Source organism: Balaenoptera acutorostrata, chromosome 21, assembly GCF_949987535.1.
Source record: "Balaenoptera acutorostrata chromosome 21, mBalAcu1.1, whole genome shotgun sequence".
NCBI lineage: Eukaryota > Metazoa > Chordata > Mammalia > Artiodactyla > Balaenopteridae > Balaenoptera > Balaenoptera acutorostrata.
This window is the reverse complement of record NC_080084.1, coordinates 18,354,572-18,369,372: the sequence shown is the minus strand read 5'-3', so window position 1 is coordinate 18,369,372 and position 14,801 is coordinate 18,354,572. Positions and strand designations below refer to the sequence as shown.

The window sequence follows — 14,801 nt, the reverse complement described above, 5'->3', positions numbered from 1 at the left end:
CCCTGCATATTTCATATATGCATATGTCACATACACCTAAGCCACAATTCCCTCCTACCCCATCAGACTCTGTGTATCCTGCAGGCTGCAGGTGGCACCAGAGCACAGCTAGCTGGTACACCAAGGATGGGTAGGGCATCTGAAGTCACAAGTCAGCTGTCCCAAGCCACTTGGGTCTGAGTGCATTTTGTTAAACCAGTGAGCAACCTATGTTCTGTTCTTGAAAGGGAGGTGTTTGTTAGATTATATCTGGGAAGGGTCAGGGAAAGAGTCAGTTTATCACTAGTTGTCTTTAGAATATAACCATATATGAAAGTAAGAACTTTGTTCTCTGCACATGAATCTCACACACTGTCACAGACGAGACCGTAGGAGTCATAAAGTCAAACCCACTCTGATGTATATTAAAACAATTATTCATAATTTTATGTCATCAAAAAATGAACATTACAAAACTAAACATACTCTTACAGCAATTGTACTCTTTGGTATTTATACAATGAAGTTGAAAACTTATGTTCATACAAAAACTTGCACATAGATATTTATAGGAGCTTTATTCATAATTAATTGCCAGAACCTAGAAGCAACCAAGATGTCCTTCAGCACACAATGGAATATCATCCAGTGCTAAGAAGAAATGAGCTATCAAGCCATGAAAAGACGTAGAGGAACCTTTAAATGCATATTACTAAGTGAAAAAAGGCAATCTGAAAAGGCTACATTCCATATGATTCCAAATATATGACATTCTGGAAAAGGCAAAACTATGGGGACAGTAAAAACACCTGTGGTCACCAAGAGTTAGGGAGGAGAGAGGGATGAATAGAGCACAGAGGATTTTTAGAGCCATGAAACTGTTCTGTATGATACTATAATGGTAGATACGTATCCTTATACATTTGTCCAAACCTGTAGAGGAGACCACAGCAAAAGTGAACCCGAATATAAACTATAGACTTGGAGTGCTAATAATGTGATGGTGTAGATTCATCAGTTGTAACAGATGTACCACTCTGCTGGGGGCTGTTGCTAAATAGTGAGGCTCTGCATGTGTGCGGCAGAGGATTTAAGTGAAAACTCTGTACCTTCCTCTCAGTTTCGTTGTAAACCTAAAACTGCTCTAAAAATAAAGTCTATGTTTTCAGTGAAAGAACGATGACTGTCAAAGCTGGAGAAAGACTTCGTAAACCAAAACAGATGATATCAGATTGCCAATCAGACACAGCTTCTCAATGAACTTCTTTGTTCAGATGAAAGCAAACAGAAATCATTGACTGGTTAACAATATCACAGACTGGAGTGATTTCAAAAGAGTCTTTAAATAGTCATGGAAACAAACGCATTTTCCAGTGTACCTTCTTTTCTTTAATGTTGTCTTTCATGTGTTCCCAAAAAATGTGACTCCCCAACCTCTTCCTGTTGCCCATTGTGCCCACAATGGGCTCTTGTGCTCTTATCTGAGACTGAGGCCGTTCCATCACTGAGGGACATTTGCCTGCAATTTCTAAGGATGTAATTAACCATTTTGAAATTTACTGTAAAATACTTTTGTGGGAATAAAAGTGAATGTTTTCAAGGGAAAGGAATAATTTACTGTCACTGATTCTTCCCATTTTTAAAAAGGCAAATAGAGGAAATTCCTATAGCACAAAACAGAATATTCCAGACACTTCTGCATGAGCATCTCTAATATTTGAAAACATGCAAAACAAGCACTGCCTATAAAGAGAGAAAGCACAAAATAAGTGGTAGCATTTTTTCCCTACATGGAACCCACAAGTAGAATCTTTCAGCCTGTCATAGCTGTCCAGTATTCGAAGGGGTTGACTTTCAAAGGGCCTTTTTTTTTTGGCCACGCTGCGTGGTTTGTGGGACCAGCCAGATAGAATCCTGTGCCCCCTGCAGTGGAAGCACAGAGTCCTAACCACTGGACCGCTGGGGAATTCCCTCAAAGGGCCTTCTTAATGGTAGTAGTCTATCCCGATTATAAAACACTAAGAAGAAAATAATTTATATAGGTGATACATAAATGCATTTATATAATATATATTATATATATTATATATATTAATTTATATTAAATAAGTTATATGACATGACATATTAATAAAAATAACATGTTAAAGAGGAAAAATCCTACTCTATTTTCACCTGAAATCATCAAGATGAAATTGAATCAATTAGAATGTTTCAATTGTCATTATACGAAAATGGATTCAGTTACCACACCCATTACTTAGTTACCATTTATGTTAGCAGCTTCTGTGTAGTTGGTGTAAATTCCTAAAAGGTATCCAGCTGAGGTCCTTCTGTAAGTGCAGAAAGCCATTCTAGCAACAGACCAAATGAATCAACATATGCCTACAACATTTCCGCAGGGCACGTCAAAATGAGCATTTCCCCAGCCACATTTCATGTCTAAAAACATAAACAGACACACACACAGTCCAAGCTCCCACACACAGCTTTAAAAGACCTCATTTAGAGAAAGCAAATTGTTTCCTCCCCTTTTACTAAAAAGTTTCTCTTTAATGGCTTTTAAAAAATTCAATTGTAAAATACCTTAACAAATCAACATAAATGAAAATCTTTGCATGTGGAGAACTACTGGAGAGTCAGTACAGCCATAGGAAAAGTTGTTATCATTTGAATATCACAGAGAAAAATAACAAAAGACCATGAATAATTTTCTTCTCTCATTTGGAAGTTATTAGTAGACTTCCCTTTGTTCCATTGAGAAATGAGAGAAGAAAATATGAAGTTACAGCGAACCCATATGGCCAGCAGGAAAATCCTCTTTAATTGCTTTATTGCCAGAAATGTTAAATCACTTCCTGAGGATACAGTTCAAATGAAACATATGGCAGCTATTAACAAAAACCCCTAATGAATTCAAAAATATGCTTTTTATGGGAGCTTTCTCATAAGAAAGTCATACATGTTATTTAAACTATATATACAAATACACACTTGGCATTTTAATCCCACAAAGGTTTGATGAACACCTACTCTGTACCAGATGATACAGGCAGCTTGCATGAAATGTTTTTTCCCCAAACCCAGGAACAGATATTAGACTATGAAACCTCAGGACATGATCCCAGATCTAGCCATGCCACTTCTCAGTCAAAGACAAAAAGAAATCTCACCAGCACTTCCTCCCCATGGGTTCAGCGTCCAGGAAAACCATTCCGTTTCCACCCAGGTAGTCCTAATTACCTACTATCTTCCTATACCTATTAATGTCACACCAATGAGGGTGCTAATCACTGTCATTCAGCAACCTCTGCATGGAACTATTCTCATGTATCTTCTTCAATTGGATTGTGAATTCCACAAAGAAGAAAACTTTGCTTAGGGCTTTTGTACATAGAATAATGTGAGGCATCTAATTAAGAATCAACCAATAGCTTTAATTAATTGAAAACCAAGTGTCAGCATTTTTTTTTAAGTTAATGCCTTTCATCTCTGGGAAATTTCACAAATCTAATCAATGTATTCATAAACCCTTTTCTAAAGAGACAATTCTCCCTCAAATTCAAAGATAAATCAGCTGAGGGATATCCAGCTGTTATTACTATGTGGTTTTACTTTAAAAGAGAAGTTATTAAATCTTGGGTACATTAAACTTTGACTTTTCTTTCTCCACATAATAATATGGCCATTGAAGTTATTTAATGGAAGTGAGCTTTGGTAGCTTAAAAATTCATGCAGAACATGGGGTAAGATTCTAAAGTAACTGGCATTGTCTACATGACATATTGGCTTTGGCTATATGGAGGCTAAAATATTTTTGTTTGTAGGGTAACTCATTGATTAACATTTTTATTAAATATTTACTTATCCATGCTTGGTTACACATTTTGTAATCAAATAGAATAAAATATGGAAAAGGCCTGTCACTGGTCAACTTGTGATTTGGTGTAAGACATTCAATTTGCCTAAAATGCCTTAGCTATAAGAAGAGAGAGCTTACTTAGAGAATTTCTAAATGTCTCATACAGATACTCCTGCACAAATATTTTGTAATCTAAGTCAATGTCTGCTCATAGGACCTCTCCAAACCTTTCTCCTCCTTCATTTCAAAATATTCTGATTAGTATTTTGAAATTAGTGATCTCAGAGGTCAGTGTGCCAGTTGTTGTGTCCTGGCTTCCATTCCATTACTGTGACCTTGCGAAAGTTACTCTATTTTTTAAGACTTCACGGAGTTGGTCTAAGGATTGAGTGAGTTTATGCAGGTAAGAGCTTAAAACCGTACCTTGTACGTTCTGAGAACCTAGTAAGTGTTAGCTCTTCATACACTGAGGGACTTTCTCCATGAACGTCCTTTAATTACCTATCACCAACCTTTGCAATCTTGTCAATGAAAGGGTTTCTGTTTTGTTTTGTTGTTTATTTGCTTAAAACAAAAGAGAAAATTTAATTTAAAGGCCCTGATCTCCAGTCAGGGGGCAAATCTAGGGGCTAGGCTTAAAATATATAGTATGGATTTAATTCCATTTTTAGACCTTTCCCAAAATATAGACATAAAAAGTAATCAAACATCACCAAAACTGTAGGAAGACTTTCTTTTCAAGGGAGTATAGAATCAGAGAAGTTCTTGAAACAGAGGAAAAATCAGATGATCCTGCTATAAATGAAAGGATGCTGAGGAAGATGCTTACAGCCTACGCAGTCCCTCTGATGCCCTGGTCTCTGGACATGGTTCTCCACTCTGCCATTTAATAACCTAATATTCTCTTCATGGCTGCATCTTTGCCAGGACACAGAGTCCGTGTTCACACCCAGAGAACAAAAAGTGAACAACTAAATGTAGATCAAGATTAAGTCAAAATACGCTTTCACTGTGGATCAATCTTGCCAAAACAAAACCCCCTCTATTTTTTTATCTGTAGAAAGATTTTTTCCCTTATTTGAAAAATTACTTCAATCTCCAAATCCTGTAAATTCCAAAGGTGAGGATCTCAAAAATAATCAGTATCTCACAAAGATATAGGTGTCTTGATATTTGATATTTCCAGAAATGAAGATTGATATTATTATTTCCTTAGGCTGATCTACAACAGAGGTGCACGGGAGCCTTCCTCTCTCTCTCTCTCTCTCTCTCTCACACACACACACACACCCACGCATATGTGTGCACACACACACATTTGCAACAAAATTAATTACCCATTTGAGCCTAGTTTTCTTACTTCAACTCTGAGGATTTTGTCCCCTAAAGAAGGGGAGAGAGACATGCTTGTAAACATCTTGTGTGGTCAGTGGCTGTGGAGTAGAAGGCGTCAGATCCCAGTGGGCTGGATAGATTTATAAAAGGCTTCCAATAACAGTTAATACACTCATGCTAACTGTATTTTATACATGAGTAACTGAGGTGAATGGCAACCAAAAGCTAACTTCCTTAGTTTGTTTTAGGGTATTGACAAGGAGTAGAACTATACTGTTCTACTTTAAAGTCTGTTGAAGACATCTCATTCTGAACTCTATTTTCTAAATAATAGGGATAGATAATAGTTACTGGGAATTGAACTTCTAAACCTCTCATATCAGTAATTTGGCCCATTGGCCCAGTGCCCATAGTAACAAATAGTAAGAGCAGCTCCCTTTTCCCAGGGACCTCATGTGCTTTACAGAAGCTACTACGTTTAGTCCTTTCAGCAACCCTGTGAAGTAGAGGTGTTTATCCCCCTTTTATAAAGGAGGAATCTGAACCTCGAGGGGACAGAGCAGAGACTTGAAAGCCCAGACACTAACCAAACAATTTACTTTTTCTGCCTCCCAAAATAGGACAAAGAAATCGAACTACAAAAATTCAACCCCAATTCAAACGTGTTTTTAGTCTCATTTATTGCCAGTATCTTTTAAGGGTAAGACGGGTCTGTCGTCAGAGAGGAAAACAATTACATGACTGATTTAGCATTAGCATAACTGGCTCTCGTGACTTTACCAATAGTTCCACAACTCTTTTTTCTTTTCAGCTTTATTGAGGTGTAGTTGTCAAATAAAATTGTAAGATATTTAAAGTGTACATTGTAGTGATTTGATATATGTATACATTGTGAAAGGATTCCCCCTTTAGTTAATTAACACATCCATCACCTCATATACTTTTTGGGGGGTGGGAATATTTAAGTTCTACTCTCTTAACAAATATCAATTATATAGTACAATGTTATCAACTATAATCACCATGCTTTCATTAGTTCATCAGATCTTATTCATCATACAGCTGAAAGTTTATACCCTTTTACTAATCCTTCCCTATTTCCCCCACTCCACCAGCCCCTGGCAACCACTTTTCTACTCTCTCATACTATCAGTTGCACACTTTTTTTTTTTTTTAAAGAATCCACATATTAAAAATACCATGTTTTATTTGTCTTTCTCTGTCAGGCTCATTTCACTTAGCATAATGCCTTCAAGGTACATGTTATTGCAAATGGTATGATTTCCTTCTTATTCATTTATGAATAATATACCATTACACACACACACACAGACACACACACCCCACATCTTGTTTACCCATTTATCCATTGATGGACACTGAGGCTGTTACCATATCTTGGCCATTGTGAATAATGTTGCAATGAATATGGGAGTGCAGATACCTCTTTGATATCCTCTTTTCATTTTCTTTTCTTTTTTTAATTAATTAATTCATTTATTTATTTTTGGCTGCCTTGGGTCTTTGTTGCTGCACGTAGGCTTTCTCTAGTTGCGGCGAATGGGAGCTACTCTTGTGCGTGGGCTTCTCATTTCAGTGGCTTCTCTTGTGGTGGAGCATGGGCTCTAGGCACGAGGGCTTCAGTAGTTATGGTGCATGGGCTCAGTAGTTGTGGCTCGCGGGCTCTAGAGAGCAGGCTCAGTAGTTGTGGCGCATGGGCTTAGTTGCTCCGTGGCATGTGGGATCTTCCCGGACCAGGGCTCAAACCCGTGTCCCCTGCATTGGCAGGTGGATTCTTAACCACTGCGCCACCAAGAAAGTCCCGAGTAGTTCTATTTTTAACTTTTTAGAAACCTCTGTACTGTTTTCCATACTGCTGCACCAAATTACATCCCCACCAACAGTGCACAAGGGTTCCCTTTTCTCCACATCCTTGCCTATACTAGTCATCTCTTGTCTTTTTGATGATAGCCACTCCACAGGTATGAGGTGACATCTCATCGTGGCTCTGATTTGCATTTCCCTGATGATTAGTGACGTTGAGCATCTTTTCGTGTGCCATTTGTGTGCCTTCTTTGGAAAAAAAAAGTTTATTCAGTTCCTCTTCTCTCATATTTCTAGTGTCAGGTTCTATTTAATTTTTGCTCCATTTATGGGACATCATTTTGTTCCTAATAATGTTATTTTCCTAATAATGTTATTTGCTGTTTCCTTTTAATAATACCACAATTTTGTGGCTTTTTTTCTTTTTCAGGCTATTCCAGGTACTTCAGAGAAGGAAAAGGCTGGTAAGTTGACATTGGTTGTGTTTTCACTCCTACCTATTTTAGGATAAAATTCCATCTTCATATAGATATTTTATTAAATATCTAAAATGTATACATCTTGTCAGTCTCTGGGCAAAAGTTTTGGTTGAATTCCTGAAAAATAAGTTTTGCTCAAAATGTGGGAAAAAATATGGTTTTCTAGCATAGCATTACATTTTGTTAGAATAAGGTGTGTACTTCTTGTAGCATTAACTGTAACTGCAACCACAACTTTTTCTTGAGGAAAATAATTAGATGTCATTCAATGTACTGAGGAATGGTCTTTGGACATCTGTTGTTAATACAGTTGGCCCTTCGTATCCATGGGTTCTGCATCCACAGACTCAACAAACCTGGGTTGAAAATATTTGAAAAAACAAAAAATTCCAGAAAGTTCCAAAAAGCAAAACTGGAATTTGCCACAAAGGCAACTATTTACATAGCATTTACTTTGTATTAGGTATTACAGGTAATGTAGAGATGAATTGAAAGTATACAGGAGGATGTGTATAGGTTGTATGCAAGCACTGGGCCATTTCATATAAGGGACTTGAGCATCTGTGGATCTTGGTGTCCATCAGGGAGTCCTGGAACCAATCCCCTGCGGATACTGAAGGAAGACTATAATTATCAAGATTTTTAAAAATCTTAGTAGCTTATTTAGTAGTCCTAGAAAAAGATGTACTTGTTTAAAGCCGATGTCATACCATCAAAAATATAATTGTGAAGCAATACGAATAGTTGTATTAGAGAAAAATTATATTTTCTATGCTTTGTGCTATGATTATAACTACTTAACAGTATTATGGGAAATGGATAAGGACTAATGAAAAATACAGATATATGAAAAATTAGACTTGAATTGATGGAATTATGTGCTTTTCAAACATCTTTTGATCCTCCTCAATATTGTCTTATGTTTTCTGTGTAATAATAATCAACTTTTTAAAAAACTGATTAAAGGTGCTTTACCAAACTTGAAGCATATCACTTAGCTCTTAGACGTGTGTAATTTTTGAGCCAATTTAAAAGTTTAGAGTATCATCTAAAAGGTGTCACGACTTCAAGTGACTTTACACTAACGCATTAGAGTTGGTCTGATAGGATTGTTATATGGGGAATGTTCTCTGTCAAGTTCAGTGATTTGATTTTTGCTGCCAGATAGTTTTCACACACAAGTGTTCATAGTTTGTGTTCTTCCATGAGCTAAAGTGTTCTCCTCTGTTTAGGCTGTGTCTGGCCTCTTCTCTCTAATACGTTGAAAGGTAAGCCTTCAGAACAGAAGGAAAATATTGAACTGGCATCATGTGTCAGTTCAAGAGAAAAACTGCTCAGTTTATCCATGCGTTGGTATTACTTGGATTAATAATATATACTAAACGAATTCAAATTACCATTCCAGAGCTCTAATACCTTCAATAATAGATGTATCAGCTATCTCATTAGGACAAGACATAAATGGTTAAGAGAGCATTTGCATCACAAAGAAAAAGAAACTTAGCCAAAGTTGTGCTTTATCTTGAGTTGTGACATTCTCTGTAATTCGCAAGATTGGCTGCAATTTAAACAAAGTGTGTAACAGAGCAAAGTTGTCATCTTATTGCAGAAAATCAGCAAATTCTTTCATACCCCAAGGAGAAAATTAGGATAGGAATTCTTGGCTGGAGGGAAAGGGTGAGGAGGGATGGAAATGCCATTGCTTGAGGGACTGGAGAAGCAAAGACTTCTCCCTCTGCCACTAAAATGATGTCAATGTGATAGGCAGAAGCATTTCAGTTATCAAGCTTCTCTTAAAGATATTTTTATTAAATCAAAGAGCTAATTAAACAGAGAGCATAAATATAATGCAACCACCACTTTTTGTCATAATCCTGGATATTTTCCTCCCCAACAAAAACAAAAACACAAACATGAAATTAATTGTCACTATTTAATGATCTCTTTTGGTCATTTCTATACTGCTGGGGCACAAATTTTAAAAGTTGATAACTTCCTTTCACAGAGGTTCTGCAAGACGATCTGTGAAAGGTAGGATCCACCAGTGGATATATATGACCTAACCAGGCCCCTGGATGTCCCATCTCTGATGTTTAACCCAGGATGGGCTGATTTCTGCAGAACCTGGCTTCTGTGTATTAAAATATTAGAATGATGGAAATTTACTCCAGAATGGATTTTAATTTAGATTTCTTGAGAATGTACTGATTATTTTAAGAGGAAATACAATTTTGTTTGACAATATAAATATAAGAAAGAAATGATTTTTTAATCAATGAATTTATATGTCAAGATAAAGAGTTATGTTTGAATATTTTATTCAGTTGGTAACAGATTTGCCAATTCAAAAGAGAGTATGATTTATTTCAAAAAGTTTTAAAGGCCCATGAAAGTCCAATCAATTTCTTCTATTTCTAAAATTTATTATGCCATATTTAAAATATTTTGAGTGTTTTATATACAAATGTGAATCTCTTTATTCCTCTTCATGAATCTCTATTTTTAAGCTCTGCTAGACAGAGGAATGGCAAGGAAGGCAGAGGACCCACTCAACCTTCTGGGGGTTAATTGAGCCTCTAAATAGGGTTAAGCTTCATTACCACCCATAAGGCCTGTCATTTTTTTTTTTCTCTGTTTTGCTAGATGAATGTAGCCTATTGTTTCTTTTTTTTTTCTTTTTAGAGAGATGGTGGAAAGCTTCTAGGTTTGTTATGCTTTTTTTTTTAAATTTTTATTTATTTATTTATTTATTTATTTATTTATTTATTTATTTATTTTTGGCTGTGTTGGGTCTTCATTTCTGTACGAGGGCTTTCTCTAGTTACGGCAAGCGGGGGCCACTCTTCATCACGGTGCGCGGGCCTCTCACTGTCGCGGCCTCTCTTGTTGCGGAGCACAGGCTCCAGATGCGCAGGCTCAGTAGTTGTTAGCCTATTGTTTCTTATTAAGAAAATCTATTTTAATCTGTGTGACCTCTCATCCAAGCCAACTGGAACCAACTCCACCAGGCTTTGTGAAGCTCTAAACAAAATCATTTTGGGAACATTCCATTAATAATTCTTGAGTTGCAGTTGTGTGGTTGCCCCAGTGTGTGCTTTATTTATTTATTTATTTAATAAATTTATTTATTATTTATTTTTTGGCTGTGTTGGGTCTTTGTTGCTGCGCAGGGCCCTCTCTAGTTGCGGCCAGCGGGGGCTACTCTTCATTGCACTGTGTGGACTTCTCATTGCGGTGGCTTCTCTTGTTGCGGAGCACAGGCTCTAGGCGTGTGGGCTTCAGTAGTTGTGGCTCGCGGGCTCTAGAGCACAGGCTCAGTAGTTGTGGCACACGGGCTTAGTTGCTCTGAGGCATGTGGGATCTTCCCGGACCAGGGCTCAAACCCATGTCCCCTGCATTGGCAGGCGGATTCTTGACCACTGTGCCACCAGGGAAGCCCCAGTGTGTGCTTTAAGTAACCATCTTCTCTTCCGATCCATGCTGCTGTGTAAATTCAGCCTAGTGGGATCATTCTGCTGCTTGTGTGCCATCTTGGGATGACAAAACCCTCCAAGGGGAGACTGTTTTGAAACAGCATCCCATTGGTTCATTTATTCCACAAATACTTACTGAACAGCAACATATAGTAGACATCATACTAGGTTTTATCAAGGAAGCAGTTATGAACAAGGCATGGTCCTTGCCTGGAAGGAACTCAGACTCTAGCTGAGCATATTTCACTGGGCCAGCGTCCCCCTTTTCCTCTTCTCAATTGAAAAGTTCTTAACCCAGGTTATTCAGAAATCTTCCCAGGAAAAGAATCAAATAAAAATATTGTTCCCAAGAAATTCTATATCGGAATGTGTATTCTCCAGATCTGAAATAGAGTCCAATAAATTTGTTTTAAAAAATCAGCATTAATCACACAAGTATCAATATGTGTAATTGTATCCAACACAGAATAATTTCATTTAACTTCCCTTATGCCACCAGAATCTGTAAAGAGTGGCCCAATGCCATTGGTATATTTTCCAGCACATCTGCTTCCTATCCGTGTGGCCTTGAGCAAGTTACTTGACCTCTTCATTTTCCCATTTCTAAAGTATAAATAAAGAAGTTGCCATGTTGTTATTGTAAGGCAACAATGCTTGGCACAAAGTAGGCTCTAAAAAATGGTAGCTGTTTCTTATGATAATGAGTTGTGCTTATAACCAGTATGTGTACAAGCCAAATAGAAGCTAGCTGTGTTACTGCTGCTCTCGTCTGCTCCAAGAGTTCTTAAATGCTTCCTCGGGGCGCCAATTAACAGCTGAACAGCTGTCCATGTGGAAGAAAGAGATCACTTTCTCCAAAAGCCTCTGAGTAAGTTAATTCAGACAGAGGTCATCATAGCATAGGCAGACTTGGCCATATTGTAACATGTCTTTAGAAATTCCTAGCTCTATTAAGGTGACATTCTCTCTAGTGAACAGATAATCTTCGATTTTCACAAAAGATAACTCCGTAAGAAATATATACCCTGAGTCCCATTTTCCTAGGACTCCCCGGCATCCCTAGACCCTGCGGTAATTGGATCCTGTCTACCCAGCTCCCATCCTCCCTCCCTGACCTCCTGCACACAGTCCTGTCAACACTGCCACCTAATCATCCCATGTCCATTCTTCCTGCCATTGTTTTAAAGCAGCCTTCACTTTGCACTGGACTTTGAAACAGCATCCAGAGCTGGTTTCCCTGCCTTAACTGATCATTACACCTGTTCACTCTCTACACTGTCACCAAAGTTATCTTTGAAAAGCATCACCTGATCATATCGATTTCTACTTCAACTTTTTTGGGGCCTCCTTACTAATTACAGGATAAGATCAAACTTTCCTGCTTGACGTAGCTGGCCATTTGTAATCTGGATGTGGTGTATGGTATTGGATATGCCCAGTTCACCCCTCAGATCCACCCTCCACCCTACTTCTCCCCAGCTCTGTGACCTGCAGGCCAGTGTGGGCAAAATCAATGGGCTGTCCTCCTTTCAGTTTTCCTTTCGCACCAGTGAGGAGGCCCAGCAAGAGACTGACGGTTGGGAGGACACTACGGCTGTGAGGTTGGGTAGTTTATTCCCCCCTCTGCTTCCCGAGGAGTCACTGCTGGCCTTTTCCACCCAGGTTTCCAGGTTCTGACAACCATTCTCTCCTCTTGCCTTGTGGTTCCCCTACACCTTTATCAATAGTTCTGTTACTAAACTCCCCTCAGTTTACCTAGGGTGCCATTTGTTTCCTGCTAGGAGTCTCACTGATAAACCTACCAATGTTTTCTCTTCTTTCTATTCCTTTGTGTTCATTGGTTGGTTTGTTTGTCCAACTTCAGCCACAGCATACAGCCACAGAACCCCTTCTAACTTTGGATCTTTCTGCTTCTACGTAGATCGTGCACTGCCTTTTTAAAAATACAGATGATAGGGGCTTCCCTGGTGGCGCAGTGGTTGAGAGTCTGCCTGCCAATGAAGGAGACACGGGTTCGAGCCCTGGTCTGGGAGGATCCCACATGCCGCGGAGCAACTGGGCCTGTGAGCCACAATTGCTGAGCCTGCGCGTCTGGAGCCTGTGCTCCGCAACGGGAGAGGCCGCGACAGTGAGAGGTCTGTGCACCGCGATGAAGAGTGGCCCCCGCTCGCCGCAACTAGGGGGAGCCCTGGAACACAAACGAAGACCCAACACAGCCAAAAATAAATAAATTAATTAATTAAAAAAAAAAAAAGGAAAAGAATAGCTTTATTGTTTAAAAAAAAAAATACACATGATAGGTAAAGATAGAGGGAGAAAGAGAGAAATGACTTGTCCAAGAAAAAGAGAAGATATGGACCATGTTTTTCTTCATCCTAAATGAATGTAGTTTCATTCAGTCACATGGAGGAGAAAAATATCTACCCTTATGATTTAGAATGTGTTCTCTATTGCCTAGAAGCAAGTAAATTAGAAAATTAGCCTTGCATTTTAGTCACCAAAATGTGACTCTCTGAGCGTATTTGAGAAGTAGTATTAAGGAGTAATATGAAATCTCTCATTCTAAAATGAAATCATAAAACACAAATTTTGTCAGACTACGTAGCAGCCCATAGAAAATAGACCACAATCATGAGCCAAAAATGGCAAATTTTTTTTGCCTTTTCTGTCTTGAAAATTCTACTTGTCCAACAATAACACCTCCTTAATGAATTATTTCCCAGGCAAGGTTAGTCCTTGATTTTTCGGTGTTCCTAGAACACTCTGTGTTTTCAGTTACAGTCTTATCATCTTGCTTTGCTGTATGTTCTCTTCTCTAGGCTGTGAGCTTTTCTAGATCAGGAATGTGGTCTTTGCATGCTCAGTAATTAAAACAGCTATTAGCACATAGTGGGTGCTCTGTAAGTACACATTAACCAATTAATTATAGTTATGACAAAGATGCTTTGGCTCCCGTCTTAATCATTTAGAATTAACATGGTTCTAAAACGCCCCCCCCTTTACGCCTATTGCCCCCACAACTGCCAAATATCTCAGCTGGGCAACTACTTAATGATGTTATTTGGGGATCTATCCCATACAAGTGTGTGAAGGGCACCATTGAGAAAGGTGACTCAGAATCCAACTTTGATTATGTTCCTTGGTCATTTTTCTTAGAATGTTTGTTCTCCTGCCTCTAGGTTATTTTGTTGGCCAGAAAATGTTAAAAATCAAGATAATGAATAATTATAGCCTGAAACACTTGTGAAAGATAGCTTTCAGAAGCATATGACAGGTTCATAGTCTCTCCAAACTTTGTGTTGTGGCTAGTAAGGCAGAACATAGAAATCAAGCAGTACTTTGTGACACGTGTGAGGGGGAAAAATAGGATTTTCATAATTTCATTCCAAGCTCCTTGTAAACATACTAAATAACAAAGCCCAGACTTGGCGCCTTTTGGTATTAATTTTCTTGGTTGCTTTTGACCACGGAGAAGGGAAATGCAGAGGACCAAAAACAAAAACAAACAACCAAAAAAAACCACAAAAAACTGAAATGCAAAGACATTCCTCGTTTTCTAGTCTGATCATCATTTCTTTGATTCAGAGAATTACCAGTGTGATCTATTCCACTCTGTCATGTTCCAATATCAATAGATCCAAAGGGATTTGATGAAAAGACAAAACTAGAACTGCTAGATTTCAGCGTTGTTCTTTGAAAGACTCTGCCCTCTTATGTCTCCATTTTAGTACAGATCAGGTCGTTTGTAGTGCTGTCTCACTCACTAGCCTGTAAGCACCTTGAAAGATGGAATTTTGTTTCATTCAATTCTGTTTCTAATGGCTGGCATTACTGTAGTTGCTTGATGTT

At 38.3% G+C, this 14,801-nt stretch overlaps 1 protein-coding gene across 4 annotated transcripts in view; it reads left to right on the top strand.

Moving 5' to 3' along the window:
* DLC1 (DLC1 Rho GTPase activating protein) overlaps positions 1-14,801 on the top strand; it is a 409,459-nt gene that overhangs the window by 192,524 nt on the left and 202,134 nt on the right. For all 4 annotated transcript variants that reach the window (XM_057537468.1, XM_057537473.1, XM_057537474.1 and 1 more), the window contains exon 5: positions 7,431-7,464. In XM_057537468.1, coding sequence (XP_057393451.1) covers positions 7,431-7,464 — 34 coding nt within the window. The remainder of the gene's footprint in view (positions 1-7,430; positions 7,465-14,801) is intronic.